Source organism: Stegostoma tigrinum, chromosome 27 (assembly GCF_030684315.1).
Source record: "Stegostoma tigrinum isolate sSteTig4 chromosome 27, sSteTig4.hap1, whole genome shotgun sequence".
NCBI lineage: Eukaryota > Metazoa > Chordata > Chondrichthyes > Orectolobiformes > Stegostomatidae > Stegostoma > Stegostoma tigrinum.
In genome coordinates, this window is record NC_081380.1 from 5,315,609 (window position 1) to 5,340,314 (window position 24,706).

Genomic DNA, 24,706 nt, shown 5'->3' on the forward strand with positions numbered 1-24,706 from the left:
TGGAGGGCGATGTCTAGTTGCATTATTTTGGGATCAGTGTTGGGACCTTTGTTATTTGTAATATATGTAAAAGATTTGGAGGAAAATGTAACTAGTCTGATTAGTAAATTTGCCAATGACACAAAGGTTGTCGAATTGCGGAAAGCAATGAGGACTGTCAAAGGATGCAGCTGGATACAGATCAGTTGGTGACTTGGGCAGAGATGGCAGATGGAGTTTAATCTAGACAAATGTGAGGTAATGTATTTTGGAAGGTCTAATCCAGATGGGAAATATACAGTAAATAACAGAACCCTTAAGAGTACTGATAGGCAGAGGGATCTGGGTGTACAGGTACACAAGTTACAAAAAGTGGCGTTGGTCATGAACAAGGCATACGACATGCTTGCCTTTATTGGCTGGGGCACTGAGTTTATAGATTGGCAGGTAATGTTGCAGCTTTCTCAAACCTTAGATAGGCTACATTTGGAATATTTAGTTCAATTCTGGTCGCAACACTACCAGAAGGATGTGGTGGCTTTGGAGACGGTGCAGAAAAGATTTACCAGCATGTTGCCTGGTATGGGGGGCATTAGCTAAGAGGAGAGGTTGGAGAATCTTTGGTTGTTTTCACTGGAACAACGGAAGTTGAGGGGCGAACTGATAGAGGTCTACTAGATTATGAAGGGTATGGACAGAGTGGACAGTGCAAAGCTTTTTCCCAGGGTGGAAGAATCTGTTACCAGGGGCCACAGATTTAAGGTGCGAGGGGCAAGATTTAAAAGCAACATACGAGGCACATTTTTTACAGAGGGTGGTGGGTGCCTAGAACTCTGCCAGGGGAGATAGTGGAAGCAGATATGATAGTGACATTTAAAGGGCCTCTTGACAAATACATGAGGAGGATGTGAATAGTGGGATATGGTCACTGGGAGGGTAGTTGTGATGGGGAGCATGTTGGTGCAAGTTTGGGGGCCCAAAGGGCCTGTTCCTGTGCTACATTTTTCTTTGTTCTTTGTTTTAAGTAAGTATGACATGTTTCCATTTCCAAAAGGCATTAGAAAAGGTGCCACACGTTAGGCTATCGAATAAGATAAGAGCACATGATGTTGGAGGTAGCATATTAACATGACTAGAGGATTGGTGAACTAATAGAAAACTGACAGTTGTAATAAGGGCAGCATTTTCAGGATGGCAACGTATAACTCGTGAATTGGTACTGGGGCTGCAATTATTTGCAATATATCTCAATGACTTAGATGAGTAAAGTGAATGTACTATAGCTAAGTGAGACACAAAAACAGTTAGGAAGACAGTTGGGGAGGGTTAGTAGGAACTGCAAATACTGGAGAATCTGAGGTAACAAGGTGTAGAACTGGATGAACACAGCAGGCCAAACAGCATCAGAGGAGCAGGAAGACTGACGTTTTGGGCCTAGACCCTTCTTCAGAAATGCAGAAACGTCAGCCTTCCTGCTCCTCAAATGCTGCTTGGCCTGCTGTGTTCATCCAGCTCTACACCTTGTTATCTCAGTATTCATGTAAGGCCTGGTCTGTTCTAACGTGATATTGTCATCACTTGTGGGATGTGGGGGTCACTGGCTGGACCAGCATTTCTTGCCCATCCGTGGTTGCCGTCAAGAAGGTGGTAGTGTGCTGCCTTCTTCAGCCTCTGCAGTACATGTGCTGTGGGTGACCCACATCACCCTGAGGGAAGAAATTCCATGATTTTGACTCAGCAAAAGTGAAGGAATGGTGATATATTTCCAAGTTAGGATTGTGAGTGGCTTGGAGGGGATCTTGGTGGTATGCCCATGTATATGCTGCCCCTGTCCTTCTAGATGGAAGTGGTCGTAGGTTTGGACTGTGCTCTATGTGGATTATTGGTGAGTTTTCTGCAGTGCATTTTGTAGAGAGTACACGCTGCTGCAACTGAGCATGAGTGGTGGAGGGAGTAGCTGTTTGTGGATGTTGTGACGATCAAGCATGCTGCTTTGTCCTGGATGGTGTCAGCCTTCTTGAATGCTGTTGGGCCTGCACTCATCCAAGGCCAGTGGGGAGTATTCCATCATGCTCCTGACTGGACTGCCTTTGGGGAGACAGGAGGTGAATCACTCGCTGCAGTATTCCTAGCCTGTGATCTGCCCTTGTTGACACAATATCTATTTGGCTTGGCTAGTTCATTTCTGATCAATGGTACCCCCCCCCCCGGGTGCGGATGTTGATACTGGGGGATTATGCCTCCTCAGTCTGTCTTGAAATCATCTTTAAATTCCACAAAAGCACAGGATTCTGTGAACTTGGTTGCTGAGACCACATATTGACCAGTAGAGTGTATTTTCCCTTCGCATTGAATGTCTGTCATTCATCAGTGTCATTCACCTGGGTGCCAAAGTGGGATTTGAAGGTTTTTGAATTTTCTGCAGTCTGTTTTCTGCTCGTCAGCAAAGTTTATGGTGATGACAGTTTGAAATAGTCCCTTTCTGATCACAACAAGAGTGCGGCGGTGTGTTGCTGCTGTAGCTTGTTAAACAAATGTTAGCTTGTAATTTTGCCATTGCGCATGGGGAGATTGCCCGTTTGCTTCATGTCGCCGTGGAACTGGGAGGGGAAGATAAGCAGCCATTGTACCTCTCACAGTGTTTCAGCTTTGGGCAGTTTCCTTTGTGATTCAGTTGCCTGTTGCAGCCTTGACAGCTGGGAACATTGCTGTGTCTCTCTGTTAGTAGTTGTGTGTTTTGTTTTGTACAGCTCATGAGTACCTAGGACCAGCTTCACGTCTGACAGCATGCTGTGAGATCAGCAGATAGCAGTTCATTGTGAATTGCATAGGGTCATAGAGCCACACAGCATGGAAACAGAGCTTTTGGGCCAAATTGTCCACGCTGACCAGGTGTTTTTAACTAAACCAGTCACACTTGCTTTCATTTGGCCCGTATCCCTCCACAACTTTCGTATCCACGTACCTGACCGAATGTCTTTGAAACGTTGTGATTGTACCTGACTTTAGCACTTGCTCTGGCAGCTTGTTCCATGTACACACCACTATGGGTATGAAAAAGTTAGCCGTCAGGTCAGTTTTAAACCTTTCTGCTTTCACCGTAAACGTACGCTATCCAATTTTGGACTCCCCTGTCCTGGGGAAAAGACCCTGGCTATTCACCTTATGTATGCCCCTGGTGATTTTCTGAACCTTCGTAAGGTCGCCTTTCAACCTCCAATGCTTCAGGGAAAAACGTCCCAGGCTACGCAGCCACTCGGTTTAATTGAAACCCTCCAGTGCCGGCAACATTGTTGTGAAGCTTTTCTGTAGACTTTGTAGTTTAATATTATCCTTGCAGTTGAAGTGCTGTTAAGATGGTTGTCTGCAGCATGAGTACCTGATAGATGCAGCCAAGAGCCTGACAGCAAGCAAAGAAAGAAAGACGCTTTGCACTTGATCGTACTTGAATCCGAATGCCGTCTCGAAGCCAAGTTTCTACGTTGTATTCCCGCACGGCTGTTGATCCTCGTATCTCACTGACCTTATTCACTGCGCTGTGTGTTTTGCATTTGTGCTTTAGAGAGCTGTTGTTGTGTTCCTGATAGTAGCTGTTTACTTGCTGCTGTCTCAAATGGAACTATCCCCTTCTCCAGTGCGAAGCAACACTCTCCCGTTATTCACCGAGATGCTTTCAGTTTGTCTGAGGTGGTGCCCGTTTTCAGCTGTCACTAAGCAGCACCTCGATGGAGGGGCAAGCTGAAGCTGGCCAGTGTGCTGTGCGAGTGTGTAAGTGGGTGAGCGTGCGCGGGTGTATTAGTGCGAGCTGTGTTAAGAGAGGGCGGAGGAGTTGCTGCGTAATGTTGTGATCTTGTGTCTGTAATGGAGAGCTTGCTGGGTTGGTGGGTAGGACCAGCAGCACACGGAAAGAGGGTTGTGGCGTTTGTAAAAGTTGTTTGCGAACACAGGAGAAAAGACATGTTGAGAAAGCACGTGGACTCATGGAAAAAGAGCCCAGGGTGGTCTGTGAGCAGAATTGGCCACAGTGTCCGGGAGAAAAGCTGCCTCCCGAGGGTGGGCACTGTCAGTGATGAGGGAGCAGATATTTGGAGTGAATGAGTGAGTGAGCGTGTGGGTGAGGTAGTTTCTGGTGCAAGAAGGGCAGATTTGAAGATGTATGTGAGACAATGAAGAAGGCTGAAAGCAGTGGGACCTTGTTGATGTGATGTATGCTGCGAGTTAGTGAGAGAATTTGTTAATGGAGGGGGATGATGGATTTTTGGTGTTGTGAGGTTGGTAGAATGATGGAGTTAAGGCCAGAATGGGATGAGCCATGATGGTGTTGAATGTGTTTGTGGTGTGTGATTTGTGAGAGTGTGTTATTGTGGGCAGTGTAAGAGTTGTAGTTTGTGTCTGTCAGAGCAGAGAGAAGGAGAATAGATTGGAGAGCAAGAGGAAAGGAATACTGTGAAATAAATTTGTGCCCTCAGTTAAATGCTATAAAGCACAGAAGAGCATGGAAACTGGGGTATGTTGTCTACAAGGAGTAAGAAATGCAGGTAGCCTATGCCTATGGCCATACTAGTCTGAAAATGTCTTATCTTGGAAGCTAAGTAGAGTCAGGCCTGGTTAGTACTTGGATGGGAGACTGCCTGGGAATACCAGGTGCAGTAGGCTTTTGCAGCCAGCAGAGGCTGCCCGCAGCTCTGCACTCTCTCACTCTCATTCACCAAGCCACGAAGGTCCTTTGAAGTGCTTGTTCATTCGCTCCGTCTGCCTGTCTCTTTCACTTTTGCTTCTTGCAGCCTAAGCTGTAGTATCCCTACAATAGCTTGTTCTCCTTTGCATGATGTCCTCCACTGTATTTGCGTTCTGTTCCTTTCTTCATGATTATTGTGCCCTTTGTGCCTGGACTGTCTCACATGACTCGTCAGATGCTGAAGCAGTGCTCCACAAGTACAATGGGATGTAGGATGGTATCCAGACTTGGGCGACAAGTGACAAGTAACATTGGCGCCCCACAATTGCCAGGAAATGATCATCTCCAATAAGAGACCATCTAAGCACCCCACCCCTGATATTGAATGTTGTTACCAGAAGTATTCATGTAAGAGTGAGTAGGAACTGCAGATGCTGGAGAATCTGAGATAACAAGGTATAGAGCTGGATGAACACAGCAGGCCAAGCAGCATCAGAGGACCAGGAAAGCTGATGTTTCGGGCCTAGACCCTTCTTCTGAAGAAGGGGCGAGGCCCGATATGTCAGCCTTCCTGCTCCTCAGATGCTTCTTGGCCTGCTGGGTTCATCCAGCTCCACAACTTGTTATCTAGGAAGACAGTTGGTGATGGGGTGTGTGATCTGCAGTCTGCAGAAGGAAAGATATAGTTGATGAGTGGGCAAAATTTTAACAGATGGAATATAACGTGGGGAAATGTAAGGCAGTGCACTTTGGCAAAAAGAATAGAGGAGCTGAATGCTATTTAAATGGGAAAAGACTGCACACAGTTACAGACGTCCTTGTGCACAGATCAAAAAAAGTTGGCATACAAGTTCAGTGAGCAATAGCGAAGGCAAATGGAATATTGTTTTTTATTTCCAAGCAAATGGAATATAAAAATAGGGAAATTTTACTAAAACTTTACAAGGTACTATTCAGACTAGAGCTGGAATACTGTGAACAATTTGGACCCCTCATCGATGGAAAGGTAAGGCTTTATTGGCATCGGAGGCCATTTACAGAAGTTGCACAAGGCTCATCCCAGGTATGGAAGGGACTGCCTTATGGGGAGAGCAGTGTTCCCTCTAAGATGTATGGTTGCACACGTGTGCAGCTGCTGTATGGTTCCACACACCACGATTGGTGATGGCATACTGAAGACAGCATTCACTTTTGGCTCCTGAAGTTGCTGCTATGCATGTGTCTCACAGGCCCTTGTGACTAAAATAAAAATTAGAGAGACTGTGAAAGAATAGATTTGACCTGTACTCATTGGAGTTTAGGAGAATGAAGGGTGACCTTGTTGGAACATAGCAGATTCTGGGAAGACTCGACAGATCTTGAGAGATTGTTTGCCCTTCTAGAGAGTCTAGAACTGCAGGGCATAATCTCATAAAAATGGGTTGCCCACTTACGACAGTGATGAGGAGGCCTTTCTTCTCTTGGAGGTGATGAATCTCTGGAATTCTTTACTGCAGAGGAATGTTGAGGCTAGACCATTAAGTATATTCAAGGCCAAACGCGACAGATCAGTTAGGGAATCAATGGTTTTAGGGAAAAGGCACGAAAGTGTATTTGACGATTATCAGATCTGCCAGTGAATGGACTACTCCCGCTGCCTTGTTTTATATTTATCTTATGTTTTATGCACATGGTATACATTATAAATGCTCAAATCTAATTTTGATCATGCTAAAGGTGTGGAAAAAGACAAAGATTTGAGAGTTCAAGGTTGAAAAGTTTACATTTTACTTCTAGTAATGTTTTCTATTGTTTCAGAAGATCTCGTGTCAGTGGTCCTCGAAAACAGAAGGAATTACCCACAGAACCTCCTTTCACAGCCTACATAGGAAATTTACCTTTTAATACTGTGCAGGGAGACATTGATGCCATCTTTAAGGACCTAAACGTAAGGAGTGTTCGACTAGTCAGAGACAAAGAAACAGACAAGTTCAAAGGTATAGTGCAAAACAAGTTTTGGCTTTTATTTTTATGTGAACTTGTTTCGTAGACTTGAGGTTTAGCTATCCCCTTTTAAAGATGCATAGTCTTTAAATTGCACTTGTTTTATAACTTATAGCCTATGCAGATAACTTTCAATCAACCTTGATGGACATCACAAACATTTTTTAATTCTCTTAGTCCACAAAATAAAAAGCTTTGATTGCAATTTTTTTTGCAATCGAGAGCAAAATCATTGCATTTTCAATGTTGGGTGGGGAAGTCCCTGGTTCTAAAAATCAAATAATTGTTACACTATTAAAATGTTATTATTGCTCCAATTTTGCTGCTACACTACTATAATCAGATTGAAGTATAGTGATTTGAAGTTCATCTCTCTGCTACTTTAGAGCACGCTTTAATCCATTTACTTAAACTTCTAGTTAAATATTGCAAGCGTTTTTACACTTCTTTTCCACAAGGTTCTAGGATAATTATTTTTCTGTCTCTGCTTTGGTTATGATATAAGTTCTGATAGCACATTTGTAGTCAGTATTCATGTACTAAGAAACATAAACAGAAGTTGCTGGAAAAGCTCAGCCAGTCTGGTAGCATCTGTGAAGAGAAATCTGAGTTAATGTTTTGGGTCCAGTGATGCTTCCTCAGAACCGTTTCGAGGAAGAGTCACTGGACCTGAAACGTTAACTCTGATTTCCCTTCACAGATGCTGCCAGACCTGCTTAGCCTTTCCAGCAACTTTTGTTTTTATTTCTGATTTACAGCATCTGCACTTCTTTTGATTTTTATTCATGTACTAAGACTTGGAAATTCTGCTCACACTAATGGTTGACTCTTGGAATAATCAAATCAAATCCTGTTCACATCTGGGACTGGGTTTCCAGGTCCTATTGAATTTGTTGTTGGAGGAGGATGGGGCCAGAATATGCTGTTTGCTCACTGGAGTGGTATCCTTACCCCATTCTTGGCACCTGCTGTTTTCATTAAAGCAATTTGCCACACAATTTGCTCCCAGAGGGCAAGCAGCCAAGTAACCCAACTGGGATCTTCTAGTCAGCCTCCTGTTTCTCAACATGACAGGAGACAGAAGTGTGCCTGGAGGCAGGCTCCCAGCTGGGACCGATCCTCTGGCAGCATCTTCAGGCCTTTCATGTAGAGAGATTCTCTTCCCCCTTGTCCCCACATTGATCATTTAGCAACTGAGTATATTTTTATTTGAAGCTTCAAAATGTTGGCAAGAAGGCCTCCCTATGAAGAACCCTTTTTATAACTTAAATTTTACTGTAGCCTGTTGGGTTTCCCAAGCTGGAAGTCCCCTGTCAGTGCAACCTCAAGAAGCTGTCTGCTGCCCTTAATTAGACTCGAAATCTGCTCCATTTGAGGAACTCCCAAAACGTAACTGCTTTCCTCCGGGAACAAATGAGGAATGAAGAAACAGTCCTGGTTTCCCTGCATTTGAGGGATAATCCTGCCCCTGATGTCTGTATTTCCAGCAGCACTCACTGATTAGCAACAGTCAACACTGAGGCCATGGTCAGCTCCATCGCTTTTACCACCATTACAGCAGAAAACCAGCTTACCATAAACCAGAGATCAGTTTTTGGGCCTAGCTCACTGGTCCATTTAGTTCAGTTTCTAAATAGAACACTCATTGAGTCTTTTAGGAAACTTATCATAGAATTTTAAGGTAGTCTAATCTGAGCACTACAATGACCAGCTAAACCATTGAGATATAAAGCTGGAAAGAACCTAATTCATATTTCTAGTTTTAACTGAGACAGATGATCTCAGTTGTGAAAACAGGCACACTGATAATGGCACTAATCTCACCGAGGGATGATTAAAAATAATTAGTATTGCTATCAAATTATGCCTGACATGGACAATGCATACATGGATGACAGCCTTGATATCTCCAATAGGGGAATAAGTTACCAACTTTAAGCAAAAGTAAAATTTATATTGTCTAACCTCTGATTCTAACTCATGAAATAATATGGATTTAGTGTTATAGCAATTGTGTTTGCATACATGCTTATGCTAGCAGTCAATACCATGTGTAAATTGAATTTAAACTTCTTTTTAGGTTTTTGTTATGTAGAATTTGATGACCTGGAATCCCTTAAAGAAGCATTGACATATGATGGAGCAGTAAGTATTTTCAGTAACAATCGACAAAATGTTATCAAGTTGCTGTGTACGCATTCTAAATTAATAATGATGTCTAATAATTTGGAATGACTGTTAGTCTTCATGATAGTGACCATGACAACTTTCATTGATTGTCATGATAATATATCTTGTTAGCTCATGTTCCTTAGGAAGGAAACCTGCCGCATGTAACCGATTTGATGTATATGTGGTCTCAGACCCACAGCAATGTGGTTGACTGTTGCCTGCCTATTGAGATGGCCTGGTTATTCATTTAGTTCAAGGGTAGTAGGAAAGGGCCAAAACTGTTTGCGTTGCTAATGATGCTCACATCCTACAAAAGAGTGAAGAAAGAAAACCATAATGTAAGCATAACTTATTTGGGAATATTGATGATGTGTCATTTTTAACTGGACAATGTGTGACCATTTTGTTCAGTAGATAGGTTTTAAAATGAGAGGCAGAGGCTGGCCTCATGAATCATTTCAGATCTTGACTCTGGCTTCTAATGGAAAGTGACTTCCTTCAGCAGGACTTTTGGGCTAACTCCAGACTTTTGAGATCATTTTTTTTTGGGGTACATTTATTATTTATTTGATGTTAGAATAAAATTTGTGTCATGCTGACTAAACATGTCATTTAAATTACGAGCATTCAATCTGCCGTAAGTAATAGTGTATTATAATATAATCATGTATAATGGTCTGAGATTGCAATTGGTAGCTCCCTTCATTTGGATTCTGAGGCCGCCAGTTAGGGTGCAAAATTGTGTCTATGATGTGTTTTTGGGTGATTTCAGGGCATCTTATGGTGATACAGTGGTGGTGCTCAGTGAATGGTTGCCAGAAGTATGCAGTGTAGACAGCTCTAACAGCTGATTTGACATTAGCAGGGTTTTTTGAAACTCATAGCTCTATTTAACACGTGCTCTTCTCTTCACATGGCTGAAGAAGGGACCAATCCCTTTAACTGGTCAGAAGAGATTCTTCTTCTTCTATGTTTATTCAGCCTCCATTGTGTGTTAATTTTCTTTTCTTTTTCCGTGCTAGAAATTTTATTTTTCTGGCATTTCAACTGTGAAAGTGAATAACTGTGACTATCAAGATCTGAAAGGATCAGCGCTGGGACTTCAGCTATTTACAGTCTATATTAATGACATAGTCAGGGCTCAACACTGCCTGGGACTTGTGTGAGTGGGGTGGGGTGATGTATGTTAATGAATTGAAAATACGCAGAGTAATATATCCAAGTTTGTTGACGATACAAAGCTATGTGTGAAATTATGATATATTGAATGATGGAAAACTGCACATCTACTTTAATGTTGTATGTCCATTCAGACTTGTGAAAGAATCTGAGACATCAGCCATTATGTGCAGTATGCTTGGGTTTACAGGATTCTGATGGAGGTAGCAACCATTTCCATGTTGGAAAGAATGGGCCCCAAGTTCTGTAAGAAGTCTTGTAGAAAGTTAGTGCTTGACTTCTCCTTGCTCCTTGATAACAGGCTTCTTAACACACCAAGTCGCCGTAGTCCCACTCCACCATTAGAGAGAGACAAACGGGGTGAGTTTAACCTGAGGGTCACCACACCTCAAGTAAGGTGTGAGGTCAAGAAGGTGGACCTTCATGCTGACCTCAGCCTGTATTGCAATCGAATTACCACTGTTGACATCACTCTACATTACAAACCAACTGTCTAGTCAATGGTGCTAACTGACTCCCAGAATTTTAATTCCAAATCAACCAAGATTACTATGAAAGTCCCACCTTCTCAACTTTGCTGTTTGTGTGAGGTATGGTGACCCTCAAGTAAACTACCACCATTCGTCTCTCTGTAATGAGAGAGCAGCACTATTGCCCTCTGGGACTATGGCAACTCCACCTTTTTTAATTCACCATGAATGTTATTGTGTGTACCTGTTTGTCATTTCTCTCAAATTTCATTTCCTCAGTGAAATGCTCACTGAAGCCTCTGCAACAAAGCATTGAGTTTAGGAGTTGGGATGAAAATTGGCATTGGATAAACATATGGATGATAATGGAATAGTGTAGGTTAGATCGGCTTCAGATTAGGCAACATCGAGGGCCGAAGGGCCTGTACTGTTCTGTAATGTTCTATGTTCTATGTACAAGACATTGGTGAGGCCATATTTGAAATACTGTGAGCAATTCTGGTCACCCTACTCTCGAGAGGATATTATTAAACTAGAAAGAGCACAGAAAAGATTTTCTAGGATGCTACCTGAACTGAAAGGTTTGAGTTATAAGGAGAAGTTGGATAGCTGGGACTTTTTTTCCCTGGAGCCTAGGAGACTGAGAGGTGCCCTTATAGAGGCATAGGTAAGGTAGATGGCTAACAGCTTTTCCCCATGGTAGGGGACGCTAAAACTAAAGGGCAAATGTTTAAGGTGAGAGGGGAGAGACACAAAAGGGTTCAGAGAGGGATCTTTTTTCACACAGAATGTAATGACTGTATGAAATGGGCTGCCAGAGGCAGTGGAGGCAAGTAAATTTCGTCATTAAAGAAACATTTTGCCAGGTGCCTGGATGGGATATGGACTAAACACAGGCAAATGGGACTAATTTAATAGTGAAAACTGGGCAGCATTGACAAGCTGGGCCGAAGGGCCTGTTTCCACACTGTAAATCTCTCTGACTCTTTGACCCTATAATCATAGAATCCCCACTGTGTATAAGCAGGCCATTTTGTTCATTGAGTCCATAATCATTAGGACAGTGGGATGTCATCAGTCATCTTTAGATTAGATTAGATTCCCTACAGTGTGGAAACAGGCCCTTTGGCCCAACAAGCCCACACCGCCCCTTGAAGCATCCCACCCAGACCCATCCCCCTATAACCCACACACCCCTGAACACTACAGGCAATTTAGCATGGCCGATCCACCTAGCCTGCACATCTTTGGTCTGTGGGAGGAAACCGGAGCACCCGGAGGAAACCCACGCAGACGCGGAGAGAATGTGCAAACTCTGCACAGACAGTCACCCGAGGCAGGAATCGAACCCGGGTCCCTGGCGCTGTGAGGCTGCAGTGCTAACCACTCTTTTTAAGCACTCAAGGACACCTGTCTTTTATGGCCACAGTATTTAAACAGTTAAATAAACTTAGAACTTGCAAGTGTAGGATTTTAAAAGTAAAACCAGTTGCTGTCAAATGTGGAGTGGAAATAGACAGGAGTCACCCTCCTGATCTGATCATAACACTATAAGGAACCTAAATTAATATTTGCCAAAGAATGGGAAGCACATTGGGCCCTTCTGTCCCATAGTCCATTTATGAATTTGCTTTGTTTTGTGAATTTCTGATTTATTGTTGTTAAAGTTTTTACTTTCAAGTGTGAAAAGAAATAAGTTTCTCCAAATATCATAGATTGTTTATAAGCAGAATGTCTAAAAGATTTTTGTGAACATAACAAGATTAACAAGGACATTTTCGGGGAAGCAAACCTTGCTTCGACTAACATTTTGTGGTATTTATTCAGATAGTGACCTGAGAGCAAATTGCTTTATATTAAAAACAAAAAAATATACTAGCACCCAGTTAGAAATGATGTGAGAATGATTTAGCAATCAGAACACAAAGGATCTTTCATACCCTGTGTCCAGATTCAGTCTTTAGAACGTGGGATAGATAAATATATTCCCACTGGGAAACCCAAACATACAATCATATAAATTAGGTGGAGAAGAAGTCCGTTCGGCCCCTTGATCCTCCTCTGCAATTCATTGAGAATACAGCTGATTCGTTTATGATTCAATTTCCATATTTCCATCCACTCCCAATAACATATGATTCCACATCAAGCAAAAATCTACCTACTTCTGCATTAAAAATACTCTGTATCTTGGCTTGCCTGAAATGAACAAAAGTTTAAAAGCAAATTGAAGTGACATATAACACAGTGTACTAGCAACCTACTTTGTAATCTTTGACCCTTCTGTAATATTGACAAGCAAGTTTCAATGAAAGATGGACCAGAACTGAAAAAGTCCATTAACTATGATATAAGTTTGATCTGATGGAATTTAAGTTGACTGTGATTAAACTAATTAAAAGTTTGATGACAGAGAAGAAACATATTCACTCTTTTCCCACAGCTTCTTGGTGATCGATCTCTTCGGGTTGACATAGCAGAAGGCAGAAAGCAAGAGAAGGGTGGTTTTGGCTTCAGGAGATCAGATGACAGAGGAGGTGAGAAACTTGTTCCCTCCTGTATGTTGATAGATTTTGAGGTTCGTTGAGTTTCTCCATGTAGGTGTGCTGCAGAACAAACATTACTACGTTCGAATGTGACAGTGTGAATTGGATTGTCGTATTGTCAACATTTCAATTTTCTGGTGTCAGCTTTTCAAATGTTCACATTATTTCCCACGTTATGAGCCAAGCCAATAGGACAGGTACTGATGTGTGTCACAATTTGTTTTTACAATTTTTACAGATAAGTATTTTGCCCATTTTCGTTCAGTCTTTCTCTGAAACTACAATGAGCTGCAGATTTATTTTCAGTTTCTTTACTTACTGAAGCAATTGATGCTTGTCAGCCTGATGTATTTATAATTCTTGAAAGAAAAAAATTCATAGATTTGCCTTGGGAGAATATTTGAAAAGTATTTCTTATCCAAAGCTCCTGTCCAAAGCACACACCAAATTCAATGGTAAAGAAAGAAGAAAGGCTTACATTTCCATTACGAAATACCATCCCCAGAACATCTCAAGCTGTCCCTCAACTGCTGACTTATTTTTGTTGTTACATTGCTAGGTAGGCAAACATGGCAGCAAATATGCATAGATAACAAAGTGTGGAGCTGGATGAACACAGCAGGCCAAGCAGTATCTCAGGAGCACAAAAGCTGACGTTTCGAGCCTAGACTGAAACGTCAGCTTTTGTGCTCCTGAGATGCTGTTTGGCCTGCTGTGTTCATCCAGCTCCGCACTTTGTTATCTTGGGTTCTACAGCATCTGCAGTTTCCATTATCACAGCAAATATGCTTAGCAAGGTCTTGCAAATAATAATGAGATTACTGACAAAAGATTTTTCTTTTGCTTTCTTAGTTCAGGGAGGAATGTTGACCGGAATACCACAATATTTCTACAGAGGTACTGATTCAACAGGTGTGTTGTGAGGGAATTTCTGAAGTCTGTGCATGGCAACGACTTTCTACAGAGCCATACTAATTGGTTTGCAGGACCTGTGGGTGGTTGTATTGCTTAGAGGGAACATTAGTGGCATAAACAATGCGCTGGTTTATTGATTAACAAAGAAACAGGATACAGAGCTTGACAAATTGTTGTTTGATTATCCAAAACTTCAGCATCGCTTTAAAAATACATAGTTTGTCTTGCACTCATCAGAACATTTCACAAGAGAAAACCAACGTTTATTCTGCATGAGACAAATGTGTTGATTGGTTGACAAGTAGACTGTAAATGATAGAGGTAGTGCCATGAAGAATGCAGCCATTCATCCTGAATGATCACTAATTCTGAACTTTCTTATACAGTCGTCTTGTTTCATTTGATTATAGTAATGTGAAAGCAAGATCTCTGAAATCACACAGAAACAGTTCGACATTGGGTATCTACAGTTGCCCAAGTAGCTATGGTGTATTTGAAATTTAGTTTGTACTGTAGGATTAATAGCTCTGAAAGTTGCAGTTTCTGGATATCAACTGATCTTTGAGTAGAGGAAAGAAAGCTTCTTGATCTCAATCCTAATTTTAAGGCACTGCTCACTTCTTGAAGTTTTTGCAACTAGAGGAAATAGTTTTGCTGTACCTGTCAAATCCCTTTATCCTTTTCCAAATCTTAATAGGATCAAGCCTCAACCTCCTAACCTCGAGACTATAAAACCAAGATTATGTAACTTGTCCTCATTTAATGATGTAAACATTGGTATTCTTTTGATATTCCTTTGGTGAATCTATACTGCAAACTATCTTCAATGTGGTGAAGTGTAGTGTAAGCCATGACAAATTGAATTATATTTACCTTCCTTTTGTGTTCTTATTCATTCACAGATATGGTCGGCGGGGGCGGGGGGGGGGGGGGGTGTTACTGGTTAGGCCAGCATTTATTGTCTATCCCTAATTGCCCTTGAGAAGGTGGTGAGCTGTTTTCTCGTTGGCCCCGTTGAGATAAAGGGCAAAATTTTAATAACTTGTATGATCACTTTGCATATCCACACACTCACTTTAACGTTTTGAGTATCTTGAATTCTTAATTATATGATGTTTCCCTTTGCTGTAAGAAAATAATTCTGGTTAATTGTTTCAAAGTGAATGACCTCATACTTTCCATGTTGAACTTCCTGTTGCCCAATTTTGCCCATTCACTTAATCACTCTGTCTTTTTGTAACTTAGTGCTCCTAGCAACACAACTTAGTGACCCTCATAGCCTAGTATCATCTACAAACTTGGATATATAGTTCTCTATTGGAAAAAGAAATATGGAGACAACTTTGAACTGAATAGTTGATATAGAGTAACAAACGGGGTGGATTTTAACAACCTGAAGTGAACAGGGAGGAATAAATTAATGAAAGGACGTCAGAGGGTGAAACTTTGTAGTGTAGCCCTTCTCCCTCACTAAGAAGTTTAACAAGAAAGGAATCATTGTAATAGATAATGGACTGGAACTGATGGGAGAAGGAAGAATGGAAGAGCATCTTAGTGGTAGTGATCACTACATTGTAAGTTTGAAAATCGGAGTTGATGATAAAGTGTAGGACAAATAATAAGATAATAAATTGGAAATTTTCAAATCGAGGAAATAATTAGTATTTAAACCAGGAGATAATCTTTTAAAAAACAGAGGAGGAAATTTTAATCTGGCACAACAAACATGGTTTGCCACGGCTTGGGTTTAAAAATCAGGACAAATAACTATGCATCATAAAGCAAACTCCACCCTGTCAATTTTAATGTTGAAATTGCAAACATAAGTGTGCCTATAAGTATACACCTTCAGGAGAAACAGGTTGCCTATTGCCAATTAAAGTAATGACTGAATTTTTAATGTTTTATCCATGAATTTCGCTAGATTCTTGAAACTCAACAATGAAAGATAGTCGAAAACACAATGGCTGTTCAGGATGCTGAATCAAACTCATGGAAATGCTACAATATATAATTTCTAATCATGACTGTTTTCTCAGCTGCTAGTGGGAAAGAGTTTGTTCATAATATTTGCGTTGAGAGGTTATTTTCTAAGTTTGTGACTTTTTTATGAATCACATCAGGATTGGTGGCATTTTTGTCTATCTTAGATTGAAACAATGTAAGTGGTATCCACAGCTGCAACCTGCTATTGAGAAAACTGTAGGTGCCTGGCAGGAAGAGGAGCAGCAGAATGGCTGGATGGCAGGAAGTATTACTATTGACATAGGCTGCAAGGGTGTAATCATCTAATATGATCTGAAGAAATGCCTGAGTCCTACTTGAATGAGAAAACAAGTGATTGCTTAATAGTTAATTGGGTTTGAATTGTTGCATAAATATGAGGAGCTAATAAGCAGCAGGAGCTGAGTTTTATGGAGTGTGGATAACTGAAATGAGGTTCTCTCATAAAAGTGTGGACTTGAATTCTGTTTAAATGGAGTTATCTTTTGGAGTATACTGCTGGTAGCCTGATTGGATGGATCAGAATGTAAAGTTTGAGGATATGATTGCTGTCTTCTTTTCTGAAAATGGGCCTTTTTGAAGAATGTAGTTACAATGTAGACCTGGGTTACTTCTTCACTAAAGAGGAAGTAAGATATGGCCTTAGTACCTTTGATACCGTACAAAAGCAAGATAAGCAAAGTTTTTTTGAGATTGTATCCTGATGATTTGAACTCAGGTAAAGGTTTGGAAATGTGGTTGACTTTCACAGATAAAGTTTATCAAATAAATGTTCAATTGACTGTTTAAGAGGCATGGTCAGGTTGAATTTAGGAAGACTGAGAACAGTACTATAGAAGAATACGTAATAGAGTTCAGCAGATTTTATGCAAGACTACAGAAATTTCAATTGGAAATGCCAAATCTCTGCCGAAGTAGTAAGTATGGACGGACTTTGAAAAGAGTGGCTATTCCTTGTAAAATAACCAAAATAATTTTATTAGTATAAATATAATGTCCAGTCAGACATACTTGTTATTAGGGAGACGATCAATGAAGAAACCAAACCTGGGACTGGATATAGAAAATGACAATGTTATTGCATTTGAAAAATATGTGTATTTTCCATTTACATAATCCTTTAATAGAACATAACATCCCCACTAAAGAACTTCAAGAAGTGTTGACATTGGGGAGTTGCGATTTAGAAGACAAAACCTCAGTTGTGTTGAATGCACAGGCAAGTTGCTCATCCATCTTCTAAAAGATTAAACTTTTTGTAAAAGATGCAGGAATAAGGGATGGGGTGTACTATTAGTTCATAGAAGAAATAAGTGATAGATGTAAGATTTGTAAAAAGACTTCAAAGGACATTGTAATGACCATTAATATGTCTGCCTTTAGCAAGAGGTTGAGATACTGGCCATGGATGTTAAGGTATGAGATAAAGAGAAAAGCATTTTCTAATTATATTTTGTAGATTCGGCAGTTAGATTTTATCCATTAACAGTAAAACTCAGAAAAGATAAGAAAATAATTGTGGATAATGTAGTGAAAAATGGATAGAGTTTGGATCTGGACTACTGGCAAAATATCTCACTGATGATAGCAGCAGGTGTTTGCTAATGATGACTTCGGAGATTTATGTACAAGTATGAACATTATAGTTATAGGGACTGCAGCATAAAGCCGTTTTGTCAATGGAATATGTAAAAGGAATGGTTCATGACATTTTGGCAGATAAGCTAAATTGTACTCTATAGTCTTCACTAAGAATTCATTGCAGATGGTGGGAAAATATTGTCCATATTGTAGTGATTGTAATGAGGTCAGCCAACTGGACATCATAGAATATGAGTTCCCTGATTGCACCAAATTAGCAACCCCCAGTCAGGGAGCCCTCACTGACAGATTAAAAGAGGAGTAGCAGTAATTGCAGAGCTGACTCTGAGAGGCAGTACTAGAGTCAAGGACTTTTCATGTGAAAATAAGGGGTGACTTGGTTACAGGAGACCGGCTTCTGTGGAGTTATTTCGGTGGCAATGAGAGTGAGATTAATGATGTAGCAATGCAAAATGTGTAGTTGATGCCCAACTAGTCTTCAAACAGGTGCTACAAGCTATTTTAACGTTGGAAAAAAATGTGGCAATGAGAGCATATGAGTTACAGAGTATGCAGATGGAAGTCGACACCCTCGCCAGGCCAGCTGAGCTTGAGGAACACGACTTGATTGCAGGCAATTGCAGTCTCATGCAGGACATATCTGATATAGGGACTCCAAATCAGCCCACAGCAAACCCTGAAACAAAGCCAAACCTTGGCCAAATGGTTAATATTGTCTCAGGGCCCTAGCTGGCAAGCCAATGTAATTGCTGCCGGTATGCAGACAGCTAAAGAGTCCTACTAGACCTAAATTGAGTAAGATAAGCCATAGGCCAATATCCAGGAGAGTTCATGCAGTGAAAAATTCACCCACATCTGGTTTGGAACAGTTAAAATGCTTAGCAACATTCAAATCGCAACCAATCAAAATAAATAGAAAACAAAAGAACTGTGGATGCTGTAAATCAGAAACAAAGGTAGAAATTACTGAAAAAGCTCAGCAGGTCTGCCAGCATCTGTAGAGAGAAATTAGACTTAATGTTGTGGGTCAAGTGATCTTCCTTAGAACAGGTTCTAAGTTCTGACGGGTCACTTGACCCAAAATGTTAACTCTGATTTGTCTCCACAGCTGCTGCCAGACCTGCTGAGCTTTTCCAGCATTGTCTGTTTTTGTTCCAGTCAAAATAAATGTCTGGTCAAATGGTCACCCATTCCTAATGGAAGTCAATACCAGCGCAGCTGTTTCACTGATCACAGAACCAGTTTTTAACAAAATCCACTCAAATACACTGCTTCCAATAGGCCAATGTACACTTCAGTGTTATAGACTTTCCAACAAGCTAATTCTGAACTCCAAATGACCTGGTGGTAGGAGCAGAATTGTATCTGTAATACTGGGTTCTACATGGTCTGTTGCAAGGAGCACATTTGGGTCCACCATTCTGAATTCTATATTGATTGTTGAAACAAGCAATCTTGAGTCTATAATGTTAAATTCTCATGGGCTGTTGGAAGGTGCATGCCTGGTTCTGGAATATTGAATTCTACATGGACTAATAGAAGGAACAGATTTGGATCTGTAATCCTGAATTCTGCATGACCTACTGGGAGGTGTTTAATTTGTTCTGTAATGCATTTCTCTATATGGCCCTTTGAAAGGAGCAATCGCAGGAGCATACCTCGTTCTATATGGCCTTTTGGAACGAGCAGACTTAGTTGAGTACTGCTGAATTCTGCATGGCCTGTTGGAAGTAGGCAGCAGTGTAAGTTTGAACTGTCTAGGGCCTGCTGACTTGGGCGTGTGATACTGAATACCACAGGCCTCTTGGAAGGAGCATACTTGTGTCTGTAATACCTAATTCTACACGGACTATTGGCAGGAGTGGATTTGGGTCTGTAATACTGAATTCTACTTGTGTAATGTTTGGGGCAGCCAACTGGACCTCATAGGATATGACAACAAAGTGTGGAGCTGGATGAACACAGCAGGCCAAGCAGCATCTCAGGAGCACAAAAGCTGATGTTTCGGCCTAGACCCTTCATCAGAGAGCTGTGTTCATCCAGCTCCACACGTTGTTGTCTTGGATTCTCCAGCATCTGCAGTTCCCATTATCTCTCATAGGATATGAGTTCCCTGATTGGACCAGATTAATAGCCCCAATCATGGAGACCTGGCTGACAATAAAGGGTGAATGTCAGAGCTATTGAGTTGCTGAATGAGAGGCAGTGCTGTTGTCAAAGACTATGCATTTGCAAACAGAGTGATTGGTGATGGGATGCCAGTCTCTGAAGAATAATTTCGCAAGGACTACTGGAAGTAGCACACTTAGATCTGAAATACTGAATCCTAAATAACTTGTAAAAATGAGAACACCGAGCTCTGTCGTACTGAATTCCATGTGGCCTGTTGGAAGTTGAAGTGCTGGCAATGTAAAATAAGTTGTATGTAGTCTGTTGGAAGGTGTTTACTTGGTCCGTAATGCTGTCTTCTCCATGTCCTTTTGCAAGAAGTGTACTTGGATCTGTAATGTGGAATACATTGCCTGTTGACAGAAGCGTCCTTGTCTCTACAACACTGAATTCTACATCTTGTGTTGAAAGGACCAGACTTACCCTGAACTTTACATAGACTGTGGGAAGTAGCAATCTTGAGTCTGTACATTGAACTCAGAATGACCTGTTGGAAGGTCCATTTTTGCATCTGAAATGCTGAATTCTGCATGACCTATTGGACACAGCAGAGTTGGGCCTGTGAAGTAGAGTTCTGTTGGATGTATCAGTTTTGGTTCTGCAGTTCTGAACCCTAAACAGCAGAATTGGGCCTGTAATACAGAATTGTACATGGCCTCTTGGAAGGAGCATATTGGTTCTGTAATATGGAATTCTGCTCATGAATTGTTGGAAGTATCATGCTCTGATCTGTAATACTGAACTCTACATAGCCTTTTCAAAGGAGCATAGTTGGTTCTGTAAAACAGAACCCTGCATGGCCTATTGGAAGGAGCAAGCTTGGGTCTATAATACTGAACCACAAATGACCTGTTGGAGCAGTGTTAAATCTGTCATACTGAATTCCAAATGGTCTTTTGGAAGGAGCAGGCTCGGGTCTGCATTATTGATTTCTGTATAGACTGTTGGAGCATATTTGGGTCTGTGATACTGAGTTCTAAATGGCCTGGTAGAAGTAGCAGGCTTCGGTCTATAATAACTGAACCATAAATGGTCTGTTTTAAATAGCACACTTAGGTCTGAAATCAGAATTCTGCATAACCTACTGGCAGAAGTGGATTTGAACTGTAATTCTAAACCCTTAATGGCTCGTTGGAAGCATTACACTTGGATGTGTGATACTCAACTACAAATAACCAGCTGGTCAGAACACACTTAGAATCATAGAATCCCTACAGTGTGGAAGCAGGCCACTTGGCCCATCAAGTCCAAACTGCCCCTACAAAGACCATCCCAAACAGACCTACCCCTGTACTCTATCCCTGTAACCATGCATTTCCTATGAGCTAACCTACCTAGGTTGCACATCCTTGGATTCTATGGGCAATTTAGCATGGCCAGTCCACCTAATCTGCACATATTTGGACCATGGGTGGAAACTGGAGCTCCAAGAGGAAACCCACGCAGACACGGGGAGAATATGCAAACTCCATACAGATAGTTGCCTGTGGCTGGAATCAAACCAGGGATCCTGGTGCTTTCAGGCAGCAGTTCTAACCACTGAGCTCCTGTAATTCTGAAGTTTAAATGACCCATTGGAAGTGTCAAACTTGGGTGTGTAAAACTGAACTATAATTCAATGACCTGTTAGTTGGTGCATACTTTGGACATTAACATTGAACATGACTTGGCATATAATATTGAATTCTACATAGCCTCTTGCAACACCTGATTCTGTAGGGACTGTTGGCAGAATTAGACTTGGGTCTGTAATTCTGAATTCTCAATGAGCTGTTGGCAGTAGCAGACTTGAGTATGAACTGCTGAACACTAAATGACCTTTTGGAATGAGCAGAATAAGATCTGTCGTACTGAACTCCACAAGGCCTGTTGGATGTCCTAGTGTTGGGTCTGCAAAATAAGTTCTCTGTGGCCTATTGGAAGGTGTGTATTGATTGTGTAATATGAGCTCTACATGCCATATTGAAATAGCAATGGTTGGTCTGTAATAATGAAATCCAAATTTTCTGTTTGGAAGGACTGTACTTGGGTGGGTAATACAGAATTCCAAATGGCCTGTTGGAAGGAGTAGATTTGTTCTGTAATAATGAAGTCGACATGAACTGTTGGAAGGAGTGGACTTGGGTCTGCAGTGATGGACTCTACATGGTCCATTGGAAAAGTTGACTTTGGCCTATAATGCTGAGCCCTACGTGGCCTGCAGGTAGAAGTGAGGTTTAGGTCTGAAATGGATTGTTGGAAGAAACAGGCTTCGTTATGTAAGACTGAATTCCACATGGACTAATTGAAGGACCGTGCCTGTGTATGTAATACTGAACTCTAAATGGGCTCTGGAAGTAGCGTTCTTTGGTCTGTAATTGTGAACTATATATGGGCAATTGGAAGCAACAGTCTTGAATCTGAAATTCTAAATTGTACATTGCTTGTTGAAGGGTGCGTCATATGATATTTCATGTAGAATCAAACATGGCTTTTAGAAGGATTATATTTGGATCTGTCATGCCAAATTCTACATGTCTCATTGGAAGGTGTCTAGTTTGGTCTGTCATGTTCAGGTCTGTAGTAATGAATTCTACATGGTCAGTTGGAAGGAACCAATTTGGTTGTGTAATTCTGAACTCTACATGGCTAATTGGAAACAGGAGACTTGGGTCAGTTATACTGAAATCTGCACAGCCTTGAGTCTGTAGCACTGTTGGAAAGAATATTGGAAGGAATCCAACCCAACCAGTTACTGCCCCATCAATCTACTCTCAATCTTCAGGAAGGAAGATGTCATCAATAGTGCTATCAAGCAGCACCTGCTCAGCAATAACCTGCTCAGTGACCTGCAGTTTGGGTTCCACCAGGGCCACTCAGTTCCTGACCTCATTACAGCCTTGGTTCAAAAATAGACAAAAGAGCTGAATTCCAGAAGTGAGATGAGAGTGACAGCCCTTCACGTCAAGGCTGCATTCGACTGAGTGTGGCATCAAGGAGCCGTAGCAAAACTGGAATCAATGAATATCAGCGGCAAACTCTCTGGTGGCTGGAGTCATGCCTGACACATAGGAAGATTGTTGTGGTTGTTACAGGTTAGTCAGCTGAGCTCCAGGATATCTCTGCAGGAGATCCTCAGTGTCCCATCCTAAGCCCAACTATCTTCAACTGCTTCAGCAATAATGTTGCCTCCATCATAAGGTCAAAAATGGGGATGTTCGCCAATGATTGCACAATGTTCAGCACTATTCACACCTTCTCAGATACTGAAGCAATCCATGTTCAAATGCAACGAGATCTGGACAATATCCAGGACTGACAATGGTAAGTAACATCCACACCACACAAATGCTGTGCTACAACTGTCACCAACAAAGACAATCTAAATACCACCCCTTTGACATTCACTGGTGTTACCATCACTGAATCTCCCATATAAACATCCTGGAGGTCTTCATTGACCAGAAACTCAGTTGGACTCATCACATAAAAACAGTATCTGCAAGAGCAGGTCAGAGCATAGAAACACTGCAGCGAGTAACTCACCTCCTGACTCCCCAAAGCTCTCCACCATCTACAAGGAACAAGTTAGAAGTGTGATGGAATGCTCCCCACTTGCCTGGATGAGTACAGCTCCAACAATACTCAAGAAGTTCAACGCCATCTAAGATAAATAAATCACTTGATTGGCATTACATCTACAAGCATACTCTCTCCGCCACCAACACTCAGTAGCAGCAGTATGTACTATCTAAAAGATGCACAGCAGAAATTCACCACAGGTCCTCAGTCAGCATCTTTCAAACCCACAACCACTTCCATTTAGAAGGACAAGGGCAGCAGGTACATGGACCACCATCACCTGCAAGATCCCCTCCAAGCCACTCACCATCCTGACTTGGAAATATATTGTTGTTCCTTCACTGTTGCTGGGTTAAAATTCTGGAATTCTCTCCCTAGTGACATTGTGGAGCAATGCACAGTGGATCATGAAGGTAGCTAACCACCAGCTTCTCAATGGCAACTTGGGACAGGCAATAAATGCTGGCCAACAAATGACGCCCACATCCCACAAATTAACTTTTAAAAATGTACTTATGTCTATAGTGCTAAATTCTACATGGTCTGTTGGTAGGAGCAGACTTCAGTCTGTAATATGGAAGTTTAGGTGGCCTGTTGGAAGGAACAAGCACATGTTTCCGATCGCTAACTCTAAAGGGATTGTTTGAAGGAGTGGCCTTTGGTCTGTTGTACTGAACTCTGCATGTACTGTTGGAAGGACCATAGTTGGGTCTGTAATACTGAACTTTACATGGCCTGCAGGGAGGAGAAGGCTCAGGTCTTTAATACCTAATTCTATATGGACTGTTATAAAGCATAGACTTGTTTGAGTAATTCTAAATTTTACATGGACTGTTTGAAGAAGCATACCTGGGTCTGTAATACTGAACTCTAAATGGCTTGTTGGAAGGATCATACTTGGGTTTGTAATACAGAATTCTACATGGGCTATTGGAAGGAGAATTTTGAGATCTGTGAGACAGAATTCTAAATGACTTGTTGCAAGGATCAGACTCTCTTTTATAATATTGAACGCTGAACGGCCAGTTAGAAGGTGCAGATTTGGGTATGTAATACTGAACTCTAATACTGTCATGCTAGAAGCAGCAGATTTTTTTCTGTAATACTGAAATCGACATTTTCTTTTAGAAGGAGCATACTGGATGTGAATACTGAATTCTGGATGACCTGGTGGAAGGAGCACACATTGGTCTGTCATACTGAATCCTGTGTGATCTGTGGAAGTTGAAGTTGTTGATCAGTACTAATGAATCCTACATGTTAAGATGGAGCAGACTTGGGGCATTTACACTGAATTCTGCCTGGACATTGGGAAGGTGATGTCCTAGTGGTATTATCACTGAACTGTTAATCCAGAAAACCTTATAATGTTCTGGGAACCAGGATTTGCATCCCGCCACGGCAAATGGTGGAATTTGAATTCAATTTTAAATAATCTCTGTAATCAA

General features: G+C 41.4%; 1 protein-coding gene across 2 annotated transcripts in view; it reads left to right on the forward strand.

The window, feature by feature from the left end:
- The window catches only part of eif4h (eukaryotic translation initiation factor 4h), a 55,981-nt gene that overhangs the window by 25,268 nt on the left and 6,007 nt on the right, over positions 1-24,706 (forward strand). For both annotated transcript variants that reach the window (XM_059655322.1, XM_059655323.1), the window contains exons 2-5: positions 6,455-6,633; positions 8,721-8,785; positions 12,905-12,998; positions 13,860-13,919. In XM_059655322.1, coding sequence (XP_059511305.1) covers positions 6,455-6,633; positions 8,721-8,785; positions 12,905-12,998; positions 13,860-13,919 — 398 coding nt within the window. The remainder of the gene's footprint in view (positions 1-6,454; positions 6,634-8,720; positions 8,786-12,904; positions 12,999-13,859; positions 13,920-24,706) is intronic.